At 42.1% G+C, this 24034-nt stretch overlaps 1 protein-coding gene across 1 annotated transcript in view; it reads right to left on the minus strand.

The window, feature by feature from the left end:
* KDM6A (lysine demethylase 6A) overlaps positions 1-24034 on the minus strand; it is a 186128-nt gene that overhangs the window by 58112 nt on the left and 103982 nt on the right. The window contains exon 7 of the mRNA XM_068266275.1: positions 2541-2595. Coding sequence (XP_068122376.1) covers positions 2541-2595 — 55 coding nt within the window. The remainder of the gene's footprint in view (positions 1-2540; positions 2596-24034) is intronic.

The following is a 24034-nucleotide window of genomic DNA, read 5'->3' on the forward strand; positions in this document are numbered from 1 at the left end:
CAGAAGATCCAGTTGGTGGAGGTGGACAGCGAGGGACTGATTAGCCTGAAGGGGGCTGGAAGAAGCCCTAGGTATGTATAACACTTTTCTTTTCATCCGTCTCAGGTACCCTTTAATTTGTAGTCACCAAACCAAATTTTAACATATCAAATTATTTGATTTCATGAGCAAAGAGTGCGTACATTTGCATAAACCAGCATCAACGCAGAATTATTTCCATCTCATTGACCATCTCTATTGGTGACACGGCTACACATCAGGCTTTATTCTTACGGCATAGACGTTATTTAGTATATAAGAGATTCCTGTGCACACATCATATATACTGTACAGTCACAATCAGATAAGTATATCTGACTTTAAAAATACGGGGACTGCTTTATTGAAGGAGCACAAGTAACTAATTTTGATTGGTTTATTTCATTTCTGTGGACTGAGCACAGCTATTACTGTATATATACTGTATATATACATTATTTTTAATGACTATTATCTGAGAGATAGAACATTTTATCATATTTTCTATTTTAAATTACAGTTACAAATTCATTAGGAGTCGGTGCATTTTTCCCTGACTCCGACTCCAGGCACCCAAAATTACTCCGACTCCACAGCCCTGCTTTAAAGGTTATTATGCTTTGTCTCTTTTAGAGCGGAGATAAAGTTCTGTGTTCATAGTCAAAATAGTATGCCACTACACAAATTGTTAAGGGGCTCACTAGAGCTCTGGAATACTCAGGTGCCAGGGAAAGGTCACATCTGCTTTGAAGCTAGTTACATATAAATTTACTGATAATAAATTGTAAGTCTCCGCAAGCAGCACCCCCACCCGCCACAGGAAGATTGGAACTGGATTGTAAGACGCCATCCGAGCAGAACAGCATATATTGTGAGCAGCTTGCTGCTTTTAGAGTTCATGTGAGGATGCATTGCTCTCACCTGCTGGCTGCTGCCTGGGCATTGGCCGGCATGTACTGTGCTTGTCTCGCCAGTTCTCCGCTTCCCTCTCACGCCAATTTCCCCGCTGCCAATGGATCGGAGCTACGGAAACTTGCTACACGGCAAGGAGCCCTTTCTTACCTTATCGCTATGGCGCCCTCTAGTGGCACCTATGCAGCACTGCAGGAGTCATAGCAATGCGACTAGAAAGAACAGCAGAGGACTCCTTGCCGCGTAGCAAGTTTCCAGAGCTCCGGTCCACGGCCAGGGGGGGAAATTGGCGTGAGAGGGTAGTGGAAAAGCAGAGAATCGGCAGGAGAAGCACTGTAAATTCCGATAGATGCCCGGGCAGCAGCCAGCAGGTGAGAGAAATGCAGCCTCACCTCAACACACTACACGTGGCAAGCTGCTTACATGCTGCTCTGCTCGGACAGGACGGTGGCTTACAATCCAGCTCCACTCTTCCTGTGGCGGGTGGGGGTGCTCGCGGGTGGTTGCATTTTAGTTACTCGAGTATAAACTGAGACCCCCACTTTTACGCCACTTTTTTGGGCCCAAAAACTCGGTTTATACTCGAGTATATACGGTATTTGGTCTATGGAGATATTTATTGTAAGGGCCTGATGAAGAGTCGTCTGCTCCAAATGAGCAAGTGTTGTTGCCTATTAAATCATGTTACTTCAAAACACTGCATTATATGTAATTTGCAAGAAGATAGAAGCATAAACAATACATTTTCACTCCAAACTTAATTTGCTTGAGGACAGCAACATAGATGGGCTCTGTACATCTATGTAGCTGGTCAATTTGGGGGCAGCCTGCATTTGGAAGCACTCATTTTCCTCTTGTCATTTGCTTGAGGATTTATGATTTATCATTACAGTATATTAATATGTATTTTTCCAATAAAAGTTTAAGCATTTTTTGGTCTATAAGACACTATTTTTTTGTTGTTTCTATGCCATTTCTGATAGAACATATTGGAAAACTCATGCAATTCTGCTAAGTGTGACCCTGGCAAAAGTGTGAACCTGAAAAAACCCAGGTAACAGAAACAGAGCATGTGATGAAAATGATAGCAGATACCTACAGTGAAATTAGCATGTCTGAATTTTCACAGATTGAAGTATATACTGTATAATAAAGCATAATGGACAGATTGAGGATAAGCTGATTTTTTTTTTAATCAGCTCTAAAGCCATCTATCACAGTGATTAGTCAAGGATACATTAAAGTTCAAAGGGGAAGGAAGGCCTTTTGATTCTCTTAGCAATATTACTGATTTGAATAGTATCTTACTAAACCATACATATATTGAACAAAAATCGTTTTGTCATATGGTTTTCACTGAATGTAACCACTGATAATATACTTTATCATATACTCAGTTTATATTGCTCAGGTTTACTTCAGGGCCACTTTATCTATTGCTCTCCACCGAGTGCATTCTGGCTTCAGTGATGTTGAGGAAACAAATGAGCAGGCAGCAATAAAACTGCATTTAAGAACAGGTGTATAATTATCACAGTATTAAACACAATACATATATAAAGGACTGTCAGTGTCATAGTGGTCAGCTGTAACATACAAACCACACTTACTTTCAGCTTTAGACAAAGTGCAGGGATTACAGTCAATCAAAGCCAACTGAAAATGCTGTGAGGAGATGGAAAATGAGAATTAAAAAAATTAAATCTGCAAACTTTTATTCAATTACCTGTATGCAACAAAGGAAATTACATGATGCTGGTACACCTAAATTTCATATTATGCGTTATCACAACCAGTGTCCAAAGGGGAAAAAAAAAACAAAAAAAACAGTATGTTGGTTCAGCAACACTGCTTGGAATATTCTAGTGAAATGATCCAGCGATGCATACAGCTCCGGTGTCCCGCAGAACACCCCAGGCCACGTGAGTGAGCTCGCGAGTGGCACAGCCACACGCAAACGATGCCGACCTGCCGAGGTCGGCATCTACAAAGGAGGGGATTCCGGGACACCGGAGCTGCGACGAGGGACAGATGGGCTGCAAGGGGCTGGAGGAAATCCCAGGTAAGTAGTTCCGTTTTTTTTATATTTCCCCTTACACCAGTTCTATAAAGGGACACTGTAGGGGGGTCAGGGGAAAATGAGTTGAAGTTACCCGGGGCTTCTAATGGTCCCCCACAGACATCCTGTGCCCGTGCAGCCACTCACCGATGCTCCGGCCCCGCCTCCGGATCACTTCTGGAATTTCAGACTTTAAAGTCTGAAAACCACTGCGTCTGCGTTGCCGTATCCTCGCTCCCACTGATGTCACCAGGAGCGTACTGCGCAGGCCCAGTATGGTCTGTGCCTGCGCTGTGCGCTCCTGGTGACATCAGTGGGAGAGAGGACACGGCAACGCAGGCGCAGTGGTTTTCAGACTTTAAAGTCTGAAATTCCAGAAGTGATCCGGAGGCGGGGCCGGAGCATCGGTGAGTGGCTGCACGGGCACAGGATGACTGCGGGGGACCATTAGAAGCCCCGGGTAACTTCAACTCATTTTCCCCCGACCCCCTACAGTATCCCTTTAAGGTTGGGTTAGCGCTAGACTGCAACTGTGCAGTGGACTGAGAAAGCAGATCAGATGTACTGTGCACAGTGACTGTCCCAGTGTTCTCATCAGTCCATTGGTGTCCGTTGTAATGGTCATGTCAAAGATGGCTTGCCATCTATGATATGCATAATTTCTTTCACAATTTAGCCGGATGAGCTGGACGTTCAGCTTGACATCAGGGGATCCTGAAACGTTGGTAGATGATCTGGCCTCTGCAAATTTTAAAGTAGCTCGCGAGCCGAAAAAGTGTGGGCACGAATGCTCTACTACTACTACATCAAAACTTAAGGTGGCCACTAATGGCCCAATTTCTAGAGAAAAATCGTTAGAGCGATCAGAAATTCTGATCAGATTGGTTTTAAATAAACTATGTTGGTGGACACAATCGATTATGAATGAGTGAAAAAAATGTCGTCCAAATGAATTTTCGTCTAACCAAAATTTGGATTTTCCTGTTGGTTGTGATAGATAGGAAGCAAATATTGGTTCATTGATGGTGTGGTGAACGATGTATTACAATATTTCACTTCCGATCAGAATTTCTGATCGCTCAAATGATTTTTCGCTAGAAATTGTATCGTTAGTGGCCACCTTTAGACCAATGAATATAGTCACCACTGACTTTAAAGTGGAAAAATAAATTATGTTTACTGAGCACTAATGGGTTTCTTAGTAATGTGCCTGAAAAGCATTTACCTGACTGAATTATTATTAACCACTTCGCATCCAGACCTTGTTTTCCCCTTATTGACCAGAGCAGTTTTGACGATTTAGCTATGTCCCCATTCAATCAGCAATAACTTTATCCCTGCTTATGACACCTAAATGATATATATCTTGTTTTTTTCACCACCAATTAGGCTTTTTTGAGGTTAGATTTGTTTTCAGTAATTACTTCATTTTCTATGCATTTTAAAGGGAAAAACAAGGGAAAAAAAATGAAAAAAAACGCACTTTTTCTCCAATTCCATCCCCTATAGTTTTAAAATAAACACTGGTACTGTGCATAAAACCCACATATTGTATCTGCCTATGTTTCCTGGTTATCACGATATTTAAATTATGTCCCTAGTATAATGTATGCTGACATTATTTTACTTGGAAATAAAGGTGTATTTTTTTAATTTTGTGTTTTTGGTTTTCTCATTGTACTCTTTCAGTAATTACAAGCTCTTATTTGCAAATATCACAGTAACACACCCACATGACATACATATTTAACAAGCTGAGTCTCTAAGGTAACTTTTTATGTGTTCTGTTTTTAATTCTGTCTTTTTGGGGTTTTTTTTACAAGTGTTTCATTTTGGTGCAGAGTATAGGAAAATAACACTTTTATTACTTTTCATTCAGTTTGGTGCTAAAAAAAAAAATAATATGACAGAGGACTAAACTCACAAACCTCACAAATTCTATTCTCTCGCTTGTCATGTTTAAAATGATACCGCATACACATAATCAGATAGCTTTTTGGGCACACAGTACACTGTTAACCACATGTAGCACCAATGGATTTTTCAAGGCTATTTTTTGAACCAAAAGTAATACAGTCCTTCTGTCTTAGCAAAGTCCATCAAGCGTCTGAGCAATGAAGAAAAGCCATGAATGTCACCATTCTGAAAACTAGAGACCCCGGCCTACTAAGATATATATATTTTGTAACATTTGGACTTATACGGTTTTGCTGAAATTGCACCATAACTTTGAAAACGTGTTTTTTTCAGTTTTTTTCATTTTGGCTCCCCCAAAAAAAATCATATGACAGATGCCTCAACTCCCAAACCCCACAAATTCTATTCTCTCACTTGTCACGGTTAAAATGATACCCTATACACATAATCAGATAGCTTTTTGGGCACACCGCACACTGTTAACCACATGTAGCACCAATGGATTTTTCAAGGCTATTTTTTGAACCAAAAGTAATACAGTCATTCTTTCTTAGCAAAGCCCATGAAGCGTCTGAGCAATCAAGAAAAGCCATAAATGTCACCATTCTGAAAACTAGAGACCCCGGCCTACTCAGATATATATATTTTGTAACATTTGGACTTATACGGTTTTGCTGAAATTGCACAATAACTTTGAAAATGGTATTTTTGTACAATTTTTTATAATTTGTCACTAAAAATAATTCGCATGACATAGGCCTCAGCCCTAAAGCACTTCAAATTATATTCTCTTGCTTGTTACGGTTAAAATGATATATCATATACATAATATGATCTTTTTTTGGTACACAGCAGACTGTAAACCTCAATTAGCACCAATGGCTAATTGACAGATTGTACAGGCAAGCTCTCATACTACATGCGAGTACAGCAAAGTCTCTAAACAAAAACACAAACACAGTGGTACTCACCATTGTAGAAACTGTAGAATCCTGGAAGCTAGAGGTTGGTTAGCAGCCATTACAGAGGTCAGCTGATGTTTGGCAGCCATGCCAGGGGTCAGAGGGTGTTCAGCAGCCATATCAGGGGTCAAAAGCCAGAGAATCATCGTCGGCCAGGCCAGGGGTCAAAAGCCAGAGAATCATCGTCAGCCAGGCCAGGGGTCAAAAGCCAGAGAATCTTCGTCAGCCAGGCCAGGGGTCAAAAGCCAGAGAATCTTCGTCAGCCAGGCCAGGGGTCAAAAGCCAGAGAATCATCGTCAGCCAGGCCAGGGGTCAAAAGCCAGAGAATCTTCGTCAGCCAGGCCAGGGGTCAAAAGCCAGAGAATCTTCGTCAGCCAGTCCACAAATCAAAAGCCGGAGAGTCTTAGTCAGCCAGGCCAGGGGTCAGGAGCCAGAGAATCGTTGTCAGCCAGGCCAGGGGTCAGGAGCCAGAGAATCTATGTCAGCCAGGCCAGGGGTCAAAAGCCAGAGAATCTTCGTCAGCCAGGCCAAGGGTCAAAAGCCAGAGAATCTTCGTCAGCCAGTCCACAAATCAAAAGCCGGAGAGTCTTAGTCAGCCAGGCCAGGGGTCAGGAGCCAGAGAATCGTCGTCAACCAGGCCAGGGGTCAGGAGCCAGAGAATCGTTGTCAGCCAGGCCAGGGGTCAGGAGCCAGAGAATAGTTGTCAGCCAGGCCAGGGGTCAGGAGCCAGACAATCGTTGTCAGCCAGGCCAGGGGTCAGGAGCCAGAGAATCTATGTCAGCCAGGCCAGGGGTCAGGAGCCAGAGAATCTATGTCAGCCAGGCCAGGGGTCAGGAGCCAGATTGTCAAAAGTACCAAGTTTGCACAGTTCATTTGAAAGATGAAAAATGAAATAATCTAATACTTATGGAGTGTGTGGTACACTTCAAAGCAGTCTTTAAGGCACAGGGCAGGTTTGGATGCACATTGTGGACAATAATATCTGGAATCTCTTCTCATTTGATGTTTGCTACCAATTTTACATCTTCTTTGAGGATACAGTTTGGATGGAGTAGGGGGGATTGGCGCAGGAAAATGCTTGTCACGAAGTCGTGCAACGTCCTCACAATCTTGGTCTGTGGTTTTGGCTTTATATCCAGATTCGAAAATCAGTGAAGTTATTATTTGTTCTTGGAACTTGAGATAGGAGTCCCCATGGCCTGATTTTTTGAAGATAACATAGGAATTATACATGGCCATTTGCAGGAGGTAAATTCCTACTTTTTTGTACCAGGCCCTGGTCTTTCTTAGGATCAAATATGGTGCCATCATTTGGTCTGAAAAGTCAACAGCACCCATGTATCGACTGTATTCTGCGATGGCCACTGGCTTTTGGATTTGCTGTCTTCGACTTTGACATGTCATGGTAGCCTCCGTGTGGATGGTCGATAGCATCAGGACATCCCTTTTGTCCTTGTGTTTTAAAGAGAGAAGCTCATTGCTTCGGAGACTGCAGGATTCCCCCCTTTTTAATTTTTTGTTTAGGACCTGTGATGGCAGACCTTTTCGATTTAGCCTCACAGTGCCACAGGCCATAGTCTGTGCTGTATAAAGAAACTTAAAAAGTGGAACACCACTGTAAAAATTGTCCACATACAGGTGGTACCCTTTATGTAAAAGGGGATTAACCAGGTCCACAACTATTTTTCCGCTAGTACCCATGTCTGGCGGGCACCCAGCAGGCTCCAACGAGCTATCTTTTCCCTCATATACCCGAAAGGAATAAGTGTATCCAGTGCCACTTTCACATAATTTGTACACTTTAACCCCGTACCTGGCCCGCTTACTGGGAATATACTGCTTCATGGCGAGCCTGCCATGAAAGGGCACAAGGGACTCATCCACTACAATTTCTAGGCCGGGCATATAAACTTCAGGAAATTTTTGGTTGAGGTGGTTCAGAAGAGGTCTTAGTTTGAAAAGACGATCAAAGGATGGGTCACTGCGCTTAACGGCGTTTGCATTATTATTGAAATGCAGAAAACTCATCAGCTGTTCATAACGACCTCGGGTCATTGTTGCCTGATAGATGGGCATAGAGTGAATCGAGTCTTTACACCAGTACAGCCGTAGTTGTGGTTTGTGTGTTAGGCCCATATTGAAAGTGAGTCCGAGGAAAACTAAGCTCGGGTACTGTTGTTGGTTTCCATTTAAATGTGTAGTAAGCAGTGGGGTTGGCAGCTGAAAATTGTTCAGCATAAATATTAGTCTGGTCAACAATATCTTGCAAGACGGATTCTGTTAAAAACAGTTGAAAATAGTCTAGTGGCGTCATATCTGAGGTGTCCACTAATATCCCACTTGCTGCAGTGAATGGGGGAATACTGGGTTCTTCCATGTTTGCCGGAGTAGGTGAGTATTGTCACGTGGCACATCATCTCCCTCAGGTACCCTTGGCTGTGTGGTCTGCCTTACTGCCCCTGGACCATCTTCATTATCGCCACTGGTTCCAGCCAAACTGCCTGCTGTCCTCCTTTCTATTAGATTTGATGGCTCTTCATCCCCGCTGCTGATGGCAGGAACAGCGATCGCAGACTGCACCCCTCTCACAACTTTCTTAGCCGGTGGCCCTGCGTATTCAGAACTGGAGTCACTGCCTGTTAGCGACTCATTGTCAGGGAGCCAGTCAGTGCCCGATTCCTCTCCACTTTCCTCTTCACTAGTACTGCTGGTTTGGAGAATGGCCAGTGCCTCCTCTACTGTATAGTGCCTCTTCGCCATTTTTAGTGGTAGGTAGGAAAGTACAAAAAGTTTTTTTTTTTTTTGGGGGGGGGGGGGGGGGGGGAAGGGCGTCAATTTAAAAAAATTGTGGAGGAAAAGATGACTGACTCTGGGAGTTATGGGGTTAATTGGTATAGGGTATGGAAGCTGGTATTTATAAAAAGAATACCTAAATCTTTGCAAATACACTGCAGCAGCTCTCCTGTCACCTCAGTCACCTCAGAAGACAGAATGACAGGCTTCTGAGGTAACTGAGCACTTGAAGATCCTTTGTAAATATTTTTGTTACTTTTATAAGAATGATTACTGCCATTGGCTGCAGCAGCAATCAATCTTATAAGAGGCAATCTGATTGGCAATTCATACTTGGGACAGTAGGTGGGGCTGCATCACACAGAATGCTCACTGTGATTGGTCACAACATTGATCATTCATATTTACTATGCTCTGATTGGTTCTGGGAGGAGATTCTCCCAGTAACCAATTCAAGGGGAGGCCTGGAGGAGAAGCACTTGTGCACACTATGGCACAACACAGGAGCCAGGATGGGGCAGATCAGCAGGTACAGGGGGCATGATCGATCACTGCAGCAGTGATCGATCAAACTTTATTACATGTGGACAAGACAGAGTGACAGGCGAGCATGGGAGCGCACGTGCGCCCGCACGGGAGCGCGCGTGCACGCGCCTGAGCACGCCTGTGCACTCCTATTGAAGCCAGGCAATGTTTACTTTTGATCGATCACTGCTTTTGGCTGTAGCAGTGATCGATCACCAAGGGGGGATACTTTGTATACAGGGAACAATGTTCCCACACCAGCGGGGGCGCGCCCGATCGCTCGCAGCAGCGCAGCAGTCTATTTTTACTATGATTGATCAATGCTTCTGGCTGCAGCGGTGATCAATCATGAAGGGGGGCACTCTGAATGGTCTTGGGAGCTTCAGCTCCCAACAACCATTCATTCTAGATACATAGGGAAGTGGGGGAATACTTTAAATCGTGCACAGCCTGTGCACAAGGCATTGTTTACATCCTAATGAATGAACACTGCTATTCGCTACAGCAGTGTTCATTCATTTCTCGGGAGTGGTCTAATTGGCTCAGGGAAAGCTTCTTCCCTTGGACCAATTAGTGATGAATAGTAAATGCACAGGGGCGTGCACGGGGGCGTGCCTGATCACTCCCAGCAGCAGTTTTAAGTAGGAACGTTTATCTACGTGGCTGTGGCTTGGGGGAAGCCACAGCTGACGTAGATATACTGTAGTAAAGGGGAAAGTGGTTAATATATTGATATTGATTTGTATAGTGCCAGCATCTTCTGTGGGGCTGTACAACATACAATAATAAACAATACAACAGTTAATAGTGGTGCATTACCAATGATGCAGTGAACAAACTACAGATTTTTACACAGGGGTGAGAGGTATGCACACACATTACACAGTATTGACAAAAGGGGAAGTGAACCTTGGCCAAAAGGCCTTGCAGTCTTCAAATGTACCAGAGCTGGATTACATTAAACATTTTATACATACCTGGGGCTTCCTCCAGCCCCATACGCACAGATCGCTCCCACGCCTGGCTGTGGCTTCAATATGTTTTTCCCTTGCCCTCTCCAATGCTGCTAAGTTTTGCCCATTTGTCCAAGGCAAGGCACTCCACCACCCTCTGATTGGTGCAGAAGACAACAGAGGGATATGGTGGCTACCATATTTATTCCCTTTTAAACACCACCAGTTGCCTGGCAGTCCTGTTGATCTCTTTGGCTGCGGTAGTGTCTGACTCACTTGAGACAAGTCAGAGCAGCTGAACTGCATGCTCGTTCAGGGTCTATGACTAAGTATTATGCCTAGTACAACCATGCAATTTCCCATCAGATTGACGGGTCGAAACAAATTTCAACAGGTCTGATCTGATTTCTGATCGATTATGAATAGAAGTGATTGGAAATTCGATCAGAAAAACAATCGGAAATCAGATTGGACCTGTCAGAAATGTAGTTGACCCCTTGATCTGATGGGAAATTGCATGGTGTGTACCAAGCATTAGAGGGAAAAGATCAGCTGGACAGGCAGGCAATTTGCATTGTTTAAAAGGAAATAAATGTCAGCCTCCATATCCCTCTCACTTTAGGTGTGCTTTATAATGTAACAACCCAGCATGCCAGCCTATTGCATAGGACAATCAAACAAATTGCATTCAGCCATCAGACTCAACCTCTGCAAGACCGGGTGATGACAGGGCTCAAGCAGGAATCCCAGGAGGAAACCTTTTACAGACAATAAGCCTGCTCACATACAGCCTGTTTCTGAGCTAGGGCTTGCTTCCAAATGCAGCTTTCAGATGTGCTTATGGAAACGCAAATGCAGGGACAACAGGGTGCATAGACGGCACTCTCTGATGTTTCCATACATGCGCTGCGATTCACAGCTGCAGCTGGACCTCTGGATCCTAATGAGGATTCCCAGGTCCTCAGCAGCCCTGATCCAGCGCTGGCTCCCCCAGAGAAACAGGCACAGTAGTTGCTTGCCACTCTCACTCCGGCAGAAATAGAGGCCAATCGGGTCCATTCTACTGCACAAGTGCGAGCCATCTGTGCTTGGGCAATCGAGTGAAATCCGATTGGGGTCGGCTATTTCCACCAGAGCGTGAGCGGAAAGCAGATAGTGTGCTTGTGCAAGGTGCACACTGCTTGGGGGACTCAGTGGTGGAAGCCGTGGTGTGCCTGCGCAATCTCCCGACAAGCCCATGTTGGTGGACTTCCAGGAAGGCCAGCACTAAATTGGGGGTGCTAAGGAGGATGAGGGAAGCCTAATTAGTATCCATAGGCTCCCCCCTCCTGAAGCAGGTACCTCCTAGGGGCATTTTTTTCACTACAGGTACTCCCTTGAATTCAGTACTCTTATTTGAGAATGCCTATAGGTACATTTGACAAGTGAAAAGTTATATGAATGCAAGAAGCTTTGACAGTAACTTAACGTAATGTAACTTAACAAAAAGTTAATACAGTTGGGACACTTCTATTGTGGGATGAATATGTAAATTGATTTAATACAAAAAAATGCCAAGAGAATTGAAACACTATCTCTAAATGGAGGAAAATCCAGTTAAACTGCAAAACAAATGAATATTCTTTGACTGGGTGGGAAATAAAGGGGTTTTAAAATTAAAGGTCAAATTCTAAGTACAAAATTATATTGCAAGCAGATCATCTTTGTAGCCGAGCTTGTAAATTCATTCATCCTTTGTGTAAATGCACATGCCTAGTTCCTTCAGCTTTGATTCTGTCACCATGGCAATTTTACTCAGGGAAATTTTTTTTTTTGGGGGGGGGGGGGGAACTAAAATTAACTGAAAATATGCTACAGATATATTTGTATAGTTTAAAGCAAATATCTACCACAACAATTACAAGGATATGCACTAATAAAATGAATGGTACAAGATGGAAATATTAGTGTACATTTTCAGAAAACACAGAAAAAAGGGGAATCTAGACAGTCTGGAAAAAAAAGCATAGGGAACCAGAGAAAGATAAACTATTTTAAACCACAGAATTAACAAGACACAAAAATCTGTAAATTGCCAATTCTATTAGATAGCAGAACATTAACTGCATAATGGGAATACAGATATGTCATTAAAAAAGCTAAAGACAAAAGCTAAGGTAGTCTAGCATATTATGAGGCACACACTGAATAGCTTTCGTCACACTTGAAATAAACCAGTAGACAGATGAAATCTAAAAAAAAGTCAACAACACTACAAAGAAGCAAAACACTCACCGTTTCGTCCAAATATGAAAAAAAAAGCCTTGTCCTAAAATGTCTCATCTGCAAGAGCAGCAGCAAGAAAACATCTGCACCTCATACAAATATTGCGGTACTGAAGCTGGTTACTGCTGTGTGAAATGGTTATTATGCAGGCGAGGCCACTGCAGTTCAGAGACGACACACAATACCTCAAGGCAGACAGCAGTCTATAGAAATTCAAATCCACAGGAGGAGGATTTACCTAGAAAGTGCAGCCCTGAATAGTAAGAATTACTAGCCCCTTAGTGGAAGGGCAGGTGGGGGAGCTGTATAAATTTTTAAGGACTACAGCAGGTTTGGGAAGATTTTGCTCACAGCAATGATCTTAACTATTCATGTTCCACCTTTTCTGGTCCAGGACCCCAAAACTGACAATTCCTATGTTTATGCAGACATACACAGGTAATGTTTGCTGCATTCCAAAGAAACCGTTCACATTACTTGCATGTTAAGCCGAACAAAGCACACAAGTATTAAAAAAAACAAAACAAAAAAAAACCTCCACAATCATTAAAAAGACAAAAATTTCCATATACTAAAAGTCTCTGCAATTTATAAAAAATATATCCATCCATCTCTGCTGTCTCTTTAGTGGCCGTGGTTTTCCTATCAAACAGTTTTATCAACTGTGAAACGAGACGGGTTATTTATATGATCATGTGTAGTCTGTGCTCTCTACAATATGTAGGAGCCGACGGCATTGCTGGACATTTTCCGATTTGGAAGGGTAATGTGTTTCATGTGTCTCATCTTAAAGGGGCACTACAGCAAAAAAATTTAAATTTAAAATATGTGCAAACATATACAAATAAGTAGTATTTGTATAGGTTTATCCAGAGTACAATGAGCCATAAATTATTTTCTCCTATGTTGTTGTCACTTACAGTAGGTAGTAGAAATCTGACAGAAGTGACAGGTTTTGGACTAGTCCATCTCTTCATAGGGGATTCTCAGCAAGGCTTTTATTCTTTATAAAGATATTCCCTACAAAAGGATTTAAACAATGATCCTGGACAGCTTCCCTGCTCAGTACACAGCTTTTTGGCAGTTGGACAGAGCAACGGCCATTCACTAAGTGCTTTTGAAAATAAATATATCCCTGAGAATCCTCTATAAAGAGATGGACTAGTCTACTACTCACTTCTGGTCAGATTTCTACTACCTACTGTAAGTGACAGCAACATAGGAGAAAATTTATGGCTCATTTTACTCTGGAAAAAATGTACTTCTTATTTGTATAGGTTTGCACAATTTCAATTTTACAGTTTTCCGCTGTAGTGCCCCTTTAAGTTTCCTTGGCTGACCACTGCATCTATGATCCTCAACATTACCCATGTATTTGCACTTCTCCAAAAAAAAAGTGAACAGCAGTCTTGAAACCCCAGTATGCTTTAAAAAAAAAAAAAAAAAAAAAAAAAAAAAAAAAAAAACTGTTTGGGAGAGACCTTGCTAATGTAGTATACAGTCATGGCCAAAATTGTTGGTAGCCCAGAAATGAATCCAGAAAAAGTATTTCTCGCAGAAAAGTATTGCGTTAACATGTTTTTGCTATACACATTTGTTCCCTTTGTATGTATTGTAACAAAACAATTGGGCTGGACAAAATTGGCACCCTTTCAAAATTGTGAATAAATAAGATTGTTTCAAGCATGTGAAGCTCCTTTAAAGAGAAACTCCGGACTTCCGGTTCCGGCGCCTGTATGAGCAGACGGAGGTGAACGAGCTCTCCAAGCCACCCATCCATAAAAACATCGGCAGCTTAGAAAACACCCGACAAACTCACTGAGAGGATCCAGCGCGTATTTAACTGGATCCTAGGAGACAAATGGATCGATATATGACACGAGCGGCTCGCAGGGAACAAGATACACCGAAACCGCCACGCACATCCAAGATGGCGCAGAGTAAATCTCGTGCATCACAGAGCCAGGCGGAGACCTCTCCCACACGTACCTGGGAGACGGAGAGCATAGAGGAGGAAGCATCCAGAGGCATTAGTGGCACTGACCTCAGAACACTGGCGAGAGAAATGGCTATGCAAATAGCACCCGACTAGCAATCCATAGTGGAAGAGGCAGTGAGAAAATCCCTAGGACACATTTCTAAGCAGCTGCAGGAGCATTCAAATCGGCTGGGGGGAGCGGAACACCGCATCCAGCGGGCCGATGCAGACCTAGAAGACGCTACTAAGCAGCTGGAGGAATCTCGCAGACTTAACACCATATTCTATGGCAGGTTGGAGGAGATGGAAAATAGGTCACGCCGCAACAACCTGAGGGTAATAGGCCTAGCAGAAACACACCGGGCCACTGATATAGACTACTTCTGTGAGAAGGCACTCCCAGAGCTCTTAGGCCTGAAAGACACACTTAGAGTAGAGAGAGCACACAGAGTAGGCCCAGCAAGGCGAGAAGGTGATAAGAGACCACTGCGTATGGTAATGGCTCGTTTTCTCGATTATAAAGACAAGCAGAAGCTGCTTACCGCGTTTAAAGCACGCAAAGGAGATTTGATCTATGAAGATCGCAAGATTATGCTGTTTAATGACTACTCCGTGGAGGTGACAAAACGGCGCCAGGCTTTCAGCCATATCTGCTCGGAGCTGGTTTCCCGAAACATACGTTTCGCTCTGCTCTACCCGGCGACCTTACGCATCACAGACAAGGAGGCGGAGATCTTTATCTACAAGCACCCTAAGGATGCTGAAAAATACTTGAAGCGCCCGGGTATAGATTGCAGTCCACTAAGGGCTTCTAGCCCGCGGGAGGAAACACAGGCGGCAGAACAACAGGAGTCCGACACCTGAAGCCAGGCCTCAGATCAGGTAAGTAATTTAAGCACAGCAAGAAAGTTGTTAAGTGTTCGGGACGAAGTCAATATGCAAAGTTTTATTTTGAAGCGGTTATAAGTTCACTGGAGTAAAACAAAGTTATGGATGGGAACTGGCTACCTGGGGTCTTACACCAGTATGGGGAGGATCGACCGCAGGATGCAGGGAAGAAGTGGAGTCTGAAGGAGTACGATCCTGGACATTGGGTCAATTAGCCTGCTAATTCTTCTCACATGCAATAGTTATAAGCAAGAAGGGCCCAACGAACTGTCCAGCAAAGGGGGGGAAGGGAATCTAAGGGGGGGAACCACTCTAATCGGTAAATGCATAGCAGGAAGAATATTTTAAAGCAACTGTCTGTTAGATTATACTTAATGCACGCGCCAATTTATCTGTTGTTGTAGGATTTGATGCCCAATCATCTGCCACACAATCACATTAAAGATTCAAAATGCCCATTAAAATAGTTACATGGAACGTTAAAGGCCTTAGGTCGCCGAATAAGAGATCACAGGTCCTTCGCCATCTAAAGAAATTAAGGGCGGATGTAGCTATGCTACAGGAGACCCATTTGAAAGCAGAATTCAAATATATGCACAAAAGCTGGGTTGCAGCCTGTTTTGGCTCCCCAGCAGTGGATAGAAAAGCAGGTGCAATCATATTGGTGAACAAAACTTTAAAAGCTACAGCAGACCTTATCCAACAAGATGAAGGTGGCAGATGGGTGGGCATAAACCTACACCTACCGGGGGAAACCATGGTACTATTTAAAGTATATGGTCCAAATACAGAGAATAGCAAATTCCTAGAAAGCATCCAATGGCAGATAGCAAAATTCCAAAAACAGCCATTGATAGTGGGAGGAGATTGGAACGATGTTAACCAACCACAGGAAGATAGATTGAGTAAAGAAGGAGCCACCCTAAAGCACCGGGTAGCTAGATCCACAAATCTAGGTAGGTTTAAGGATACTTTGCAACTCACAGATACATGGCGCTATATGCACCCTTACGACCGGGAATTCTTTTTACTCGCCAGTTGATGGAAATTTCTCGAGACTCGATTATATTTTTTTAAATGATCTATTAACAACCAGTTTAACAGCGGCGGACATTATGGATATGGTGATTTCCGATCATGCGCCTGTATCTGTTGATGTTTATGAGAAAATACGAGGCACGGACATTATATGGAGGCTTCCCTCATCTGTATGGAGATGACGACTTTCATACACTATTGAAAGGGTGGTGGCTAGAATTCAGGGGCGACAAACAACGAGTGTTGTCCACAGACCTCAGGAATCACTCTGTTAATCTCGGGGAGTCACAGATCATCGTAGGAGGTCCATCAAGCCTCCAATCATAATCCAGTCCATACACAATCAATCGATTCCGGACTCAACCCTTGCACGAATAATCTTCAGAATTTATTGCAATAATGTATGCGGTTATACAGCAGACAAAAAAGCACGTTTCGGGCTACATGCCCTTTCTCAAGTGCTTGAGAAAGTGCATGTAGCCCGAAACGTTGTGCTTTTTTGTCTGTTGTATAACCGCATACATTATTACAATAGAAAAGAGAAACTCCGACCAAGAATTTAACTTTATCCCATCAGTGGCTGATACCCCCTTTTACATGAGAAATCTTTTCCTTTTCACAAACAGACCATCAGGGGGCGCTGTATGGCAGATAATGTGGGGAAACTCCTCCCACAAAGAAATTCTTAGTATGTACTCTTGGCAGTTTCCTGTCTGTGAGCCCTGTTGTGGGAAATAGCTGTTTACAGCTGTTTCCAACTGCCAAAAAAACATGCAGCAGCTACATCACTTGCCAGCAGTTAAAATGTCACCATGTTATAAATGTCAAAATATAAATCAGGGATTTAAAAGATTTTACAATGGGCAAACACGGACTAAATCATTTATACATAATTATTGTAAAAATGAAGCACTTTTTTTACATCATTTTCACTGGAGTACCTCTTTAAACTCACCTGGGGCAAGTAACAGGTGTGGGCAATAAAAAAAAAAAAAAATCACACCTGAAAGCAGATAAAAAGGAGAGAAGTTCACTTGTATCGTCTTTGTATTATGTGTCTGTGTGTACCACACTAAGCATCGACAACAGAAAGAGGAGAACAGAACTCTAAGTCCATCTCCAGAGATGAAGATTTGACTTTATCCCCAGTGCAACATTATTAAAGTGCAACTGTCGGGCATAAAATCAAAAATCAATTCTTTATCTTCATCTGGTAAACAAGTAATAAGGATGCTAACCAGGCAAAGCAAAAAGTTAAAATCACTATTTTCTTGTTGATAAATGATCAATCCCCAGTTTACCTGACTTATTTGGTACACGCAAAATTTGGTACACAAGGTAGTTGCAGGGCATGTTGGGTTGTGTTTTTTTGTTTATCTACTTTCCCCTGAGACTTAAAGAGGAACTCTAGTGAAAATGTATTAAAAAAGTGCTTCATTTTTACAATAATTATGTATAAATGATTTAGTCAGTGTTTGCTCATTGTAAAATCTTTCCTCTCCCCGATTTACATTCTGACATTACATGGTGACATTTTTACTGTGGGCAGGTTATGTAGCTGCTGCTAGCTGTTTTGGCTGTTAGACACAGCTGTAAACAGCTAATTCCTGTCTGTGAACCTTGTTACATTGTAACAAACTGCCAAAAGTACTGCGGTTCCAGAGCTTCTTGTGGGAGGGGTTTCAGCACAAAATCAGTCATACAGCGCCCCCTGATGGTCTGTTTGTGAAAAGCAATATATTTCTCATGTAAAAGGGGGTATCAGCTACTGATTGGGATAAAGTTCAATTCTTGGTTGGAGTTTCTCTTTAAAGCGGTTTAACACCCAGCATTACAACTTTGCTTTAAAAGATTGCTTACAGCTTACAAACTATTATGCCAGATTTTTTTTTAAGCAGAAATTCACTGAATGGGTTAAACATGACATTTTAGTGTTGGATTTAACTAGGAATCCCCATCCCTTCTTATCTGTAGTTACAAAATGTATCTTAATTTGTAATACAAATAGACCTTTGAAAAGCCTGCCAGGGAAGCCCTCTTTGTTCTCTCAGAGCAGTGTTAGTTTGTTACATTGTAGATAGATACATTTGTAACTAAACAAGCAAGCACGAGGAGCATTTCTAGCTAAATGCAGCACTAAAATGTCATGTTTAATCCATTCAGTGAATTTCTGCTAAAAAAAAAAATCTGGCATAATAGTTTATAAGCTGTAAGCAATCTTTTAAAGCAAAGTTGAAATGCTGGGTGTTAGACCACTTTAACTAATGCAGCCTGATTGGCTGAAGCCTCTTTCTCTCCTGTTTCCTCTTCCCACGCGTCTGTTCCACTGATTGGCCAATATTTCTCATGCTGAGACAATGCACTTTCTATAATGAAGGGCGGGCAATGCATACACAATCGGGCAGAGGAGAGTAAGGGAGGAAATGACATCAGGGATGCGAAAGTTAGGGCAACCTTGTTAATGGTCATGATTTTCCTGTATAAAACGTTGGTTGTAATGATTAAAAATGTCAGTTAAATATATCATATAGGAGACATACACAGTGATATTTGAGAAGTAAAATGAAGTTTATTGGATTTACAGAAAGTGTGCAATAATTGTTTAAATAAAATTAGGCAGGTGCATAAAATTTGTCATTTTATTGATTCCAAAACCTTTAGAACTAATTATTGGAACTCAAATTGTCTTGGTAAGCTAAGTGACCCCTGACCTACATACACAGGTGAATCCAATCATGACAAAGAATGTCTAAGGGGGTCAATTGTAAATTTCCCTCTTAATTTTCTCTGAAGAGTAGCCTCATGTGGGTCTCAAAACGACTCTTAAATGACCTGAAGACAAAGATTGTTCACGATCATGGTTTAGGGGAAAGATACAGAAAGCGGTCTCCAAGATTTCAGCTGTCTGTTTCCACAGTTAGGAACATATTGAGGAAATGGAAGACCACAGGCTCAGTTCAAGCTACGGCTCAAAGTGGCAGACCAAGAAAAATATCGGATAAATAGAAGAGACGAATGGTGAGAACAGTCAGAGTCCACCCACAGACCAGCACCAAAGATCTGCAACAGTCTTGCTGCAGATGGAGTCACTGTGCATCGTTCAACCATCCGGTGCACTTTACACAAAGAGACGCTGTATGCGAGAATGATGCAGAGGAAGCCTTTTCTCCACCCACAGCACAAACAGAGGTATGCTAAAGCACATTTGCATAAGCCTGCATCATTTTGGAATAAAGCGCTGTGGACTGATTAAACTAAAATTGAGTTATATGGGCATAACAAGGGGAATTATGCATGGAGGAAAAAGAACACAACCTGTCAAGAACAAAACCTGCTACCTACAGTAAAATATGATGGTGGTTCCATCATGCTGTGGGGCTGTGTGGCCAGTGCAGGAACTGGAAATATTGTCAAAGTTGAGGGATGCATGGATTCCACTCAGTATTAGCAGATTCTGGAGACTAATGTCCGGCTGCGCCGGGGCTGGATCTTTTAACAAGACAACGACCCTAAAACACTGCTCAAAATCCACTAAGGCATTCATGCAGAGGAACAAGTACAGTGTTCTGGAACGGCCATCTCAGTGCCAGGCCTGAATATAATTGAAAATCTGTGAAGTGAGTTAAAGAGAGCTGGCCATGCTCAGAAGCCATCAAACCTCAATGAACTAGAGAGGTTTTGTAAAGCGGAATGGTCCAAAATACCTAAAACCAGAATCCAGACTCTCACTGGAACCTACAGGAAGCATTTAGAGGCTGTGATTTCTGCAAGGGGGGGGGGGGGGGGGGGGGAGATCTACTAAATTTTGATTTTGATTTCTTCTTTGTGGTGCCCAAATGTATGCACCTGCCTAATTTAGTTTAAACAATTATTGCACACTTTCTGTAAATCCAATAAACTTAATTTCACTTCTCAAATATAACGGTGTGTGTCTCCTATATGATATATTTAACTGATATTTTTTAACAAAACAACCAACGATTTATACAGGAAAATCATGACAATTAAAGAGACACTGAAGCGAAAAAAAAACTAAGATATTATGATGTATATGTGTAGTACAGCTAAGAAATAAAACATTAAAATCAGATACATCAGTCTAATTGTTTCCAGTACAGGAAGAGTTAAGAAACTCCAGTTGTTATCTCTATGCAAAAAAGCCATTATCTCTACGACTTTCAAAAGTCGTGGAGAGGGCTGTTTTCTGACTTTTATTATCTCAACTGTTAGTTAACTATTTACTTTTCCTCTGGCAGTGGAGAGGTCATTAGTTCACAGACTGCTCTGAAAGAATCATTTTGAATGCTGAGTGTTGTGTAATCTGCACATATTAGAGAATGATGCAATGTTAGAAAAAACACTATATACTTGAAAATAAAAATATGAGAATATTTTCTTTGCTGCTAATCTTCTAGTAATTATTCATAGTACACAACCAATTCATTATATCATATATATTTTTTCGCTTCAGTGTCTCTTTAACAAGGTTGCCCAAACTTTCGCATCCCACTGTATGTTATGCAAGTAGAGCAAGCATTTATCTACTTATATATGTTTTTCCTGAGATAGTATGGCTGGCAGCTCCTCTAAGTAGTTTGCAACCCATGGTACTATAGCTAATCTCCCTGGGCGTGGGCGGAGAAAAAAAAAATGATTAAAGGTTGCAACGCAGGATAGTCCAGATGGTGGATAAGCAGCCTTAAACAAGTTCCAAAGAAATTCAAGCTCTCCTGCAGGTTCAGGGAGCATCAGTGGCAGTGCGAATTATCCAGGGCTGTGGAGTCGGAGTCGTTGATTTCATAAACTGAGGAGTCGGAGTCGGCTGATTTTTGTACAAAATCCACATCCCTGTTAAGTATTAGACTAAGGAGTCGGAGTCAGTCATTTTGGGTACCCGGAGTCGTGATTTCATAAACTGAGGAGTCGGATTTGGAAGATTTTTGTACCGACTTCACAGCCCTGGAATTATCTATCAACATTTAAATGAAACGTTGTGATAGGAGACCCAGGAGGACCTCACTGCTGACACAGAGGAAAAAACAAAAACAAAACAAACAAAAAAAACAACACAAAACTACAGTTTGCCAAAGTGTACTTGAGTAAGCCAAATTTCTTTTGGGAAAACATTGTGTGGACAAACAAGATCAAGGTTGAGCTTTTTGGTGGAGAACAGCATTCTACTTTTTTACCAAAAACAGAGAGGTCAACAAAGAAAACAACAGTACCTACACTGAAATATGGTGGAGGTTTAATTAAGTTTTGGGGTGGTTTTGCAGCCGCTGGCACTGGATGCCTTGAATGTGTGCAAGGCATCATGAAATCTGAGGCTTACAAAAGGATTTTGGGCTCCACTGTAGAGCCCAGTGTTAGAAAGCTGGGTTTGCGTTGAAGATCTTGGGTCTTCCAGCAGGACAATGACCCCCAAACATACATCAAAAAGCACCCAGAAATTATAACAACAAAGCACTGGAGGGTTCTGAAGTGGCCAGCAATAAGTCCAGACCTAAATCCCATGGAACACCTATGGAGAGATCTTAAAATTGCTGTTTGGAAAAGGCGCCCTTCAATAAGAGACCTGAAGCAGTATGCACAGGAAGAGTGATCCAAAACTCCAGGTGAGAGGTGTAAAAAGCTTATTGATGTTTATAGGAACCAACACATTTCGGTTATTTCTTCCAAAGGGTGTGCAACCAAATAAGTTAAGGGTGCAAATTTTGTCCAGCCCATTTTTGGAGTTGTGTGACGTACCCAATTTGCTCCCCCCCTCCCCCGTGTGCACAGCAAAACGTGTTAATCCAATACATCTCTGCGATAAATACTAGCTTTTCTGGGGTGACAACAATTTGGGTCATGATCGTAATTATCTTTTTGCTGTGTTCTCACCATGAAATGAAACTGTCTTACTTGGCTATTCCGCACCCAGTTTTAAGGCTCCTACATAGCTGTTTAAGTTAATGAAACTATTTCAACCTTTGTGTGACATTGATGATTAGCACCTGTTTGGTATAACTGGTTCGTCATATAATCCTACAAAATCCCTGATTGTGCAAGTGTACCTATAATGCTAAGAACACACCATACAATTTTGTGTTAGATGGTTCAATAGATCATTTTGGTCATGTCTCATATTTTTGATCGTTTTTCTGGTGGATTTCTCATAGAAGTGAATGGGATATAATAAGAAAACATGAGAATCGAAAATCAATCGAACAGAAAATCGACCGAAAAAAAACGTGTGTGTTCATAGCATAAGAGTTGATACTTTGAAGGCAAAAGGTAGTGCATATATATATATATATATATATATATATATATATATATATATATATATATATATATATATATATATGTGTATATATGTATATATGTATATATGTGTATATATGTATATACAGTGGAGGAAATAATTATTTGACCCCTCACTGATTTTGTAAGTTTGTCCAATGACAAAGAAATGAAAAGTCTCAGAACAGTATCATTTCAATGGTAGGTTTATTTTAACAGTGGCAGATAGCACATCAAAAGGAAAATCGAAAAAATAACCTTAAATAAAAGATAGCAACTGATTTGCATTTCATTGAGTGAAATAAGTATTTGAACCCTCTAACAATAAAAGACTTAATACTTAGTGGAAAAACCCTTGTTTGCAAGCACAGAGGTCAAACGTTTCTTGTAATTGATGACCAAGTTTGCACACATTTTAGGAGGAATGTTGGTCCACTCCTCTTTGCAGATCATCTCTAAATCCCTAAGGTTTCGAGGCTATCTCTGTGCAACTCTGAGCTTGAGCTCCCTCCATAGGTTTTCTATTGGATTAAGGTCCGGAGACTGACTAGGCCACTCCATGACCTTAATGTGCTTCTTCTTGAGCCACTCCTTTGTTGCCTTTGCTGTATGTTTTGGGTCATTGTCGTGCTGGAACACCCATCCACGACCCATTTTCAGTTTCCTGGCAGAGGGAAGGAGGTTGTCGTTCAGGATTTCACAATACATGGCTCCGTCCATTTTCCTGTTAATGCGATTAAGTTGTCCTGTGCCCTTAGCAGAAAAACACCCCCAAAGCAAAATGTTTCCACCCCCATGCTTGACGGTGGGGACGGTGTTTTGGGGGTCATAGGCAGCATTTTTCTTCCTCCAAACACAGCGAGTTGAGTTAATGCCAAAGAGCTCTATTTTGGTCTCATGAGACCACAGCACCTTCTCCCAGTCACTCACAGAATCATTCAGGTGTTCATTGGCAAACTACAGACAGGCCTGCACATGTGCCTTCTTGAGCAGGAGGACCTTGCGAGCCCTGCAGGATTTTAATCCATTGCAGTGTAATGTGTTTCCAATGGTTTTCTTGGTGACTGTGGTCCCTGCTAATTTGAGGTCATTCACTAACTCCTCCCGTGTAGTTCTAGGATGCTTTTTCACCTTTCTCAGAACCATTGACACCCCACGAGGTGAGATCTTGCGTGGAACCCCAGAGCGAGGTCGATTGATGGTCATTTTGTACTCCTTCCATTTTCGAACAATCGCACCAACAGTTGTCACCTTCTCTCCCAGCTTCTTGCTAATGGTTTTGTAGCCCGTTCCAGCCTTGTGCAGGTCTACAATTTTGTCTCTGACATCCTTGGACAGCTCTTTGGTCTTTTCCATGTTGGAGAGTTTGGAGTCTGCTTGATTGATTGATTCTGTGGACAGGTGTCTTTTATACAGGTGACTAGTTAAGACAGGTGTCCTT

Source organism: Hyperolius riggenbachi, chromosome 2 (genome assembly GCF_040937935.1).
Source record: "Hyperolius riggenbachi isolate aHypRig1 chromosome 2, aHypRig1.pri, whole genome shotgun sequence".
Taxonomy (NCBI): domain Eukaryota; kingdom Metazoa; phylum Chordata; class Amphibia; order Anura; family Hyperoliidae; genus Hyperolius; species Hyperolius riggenbachi.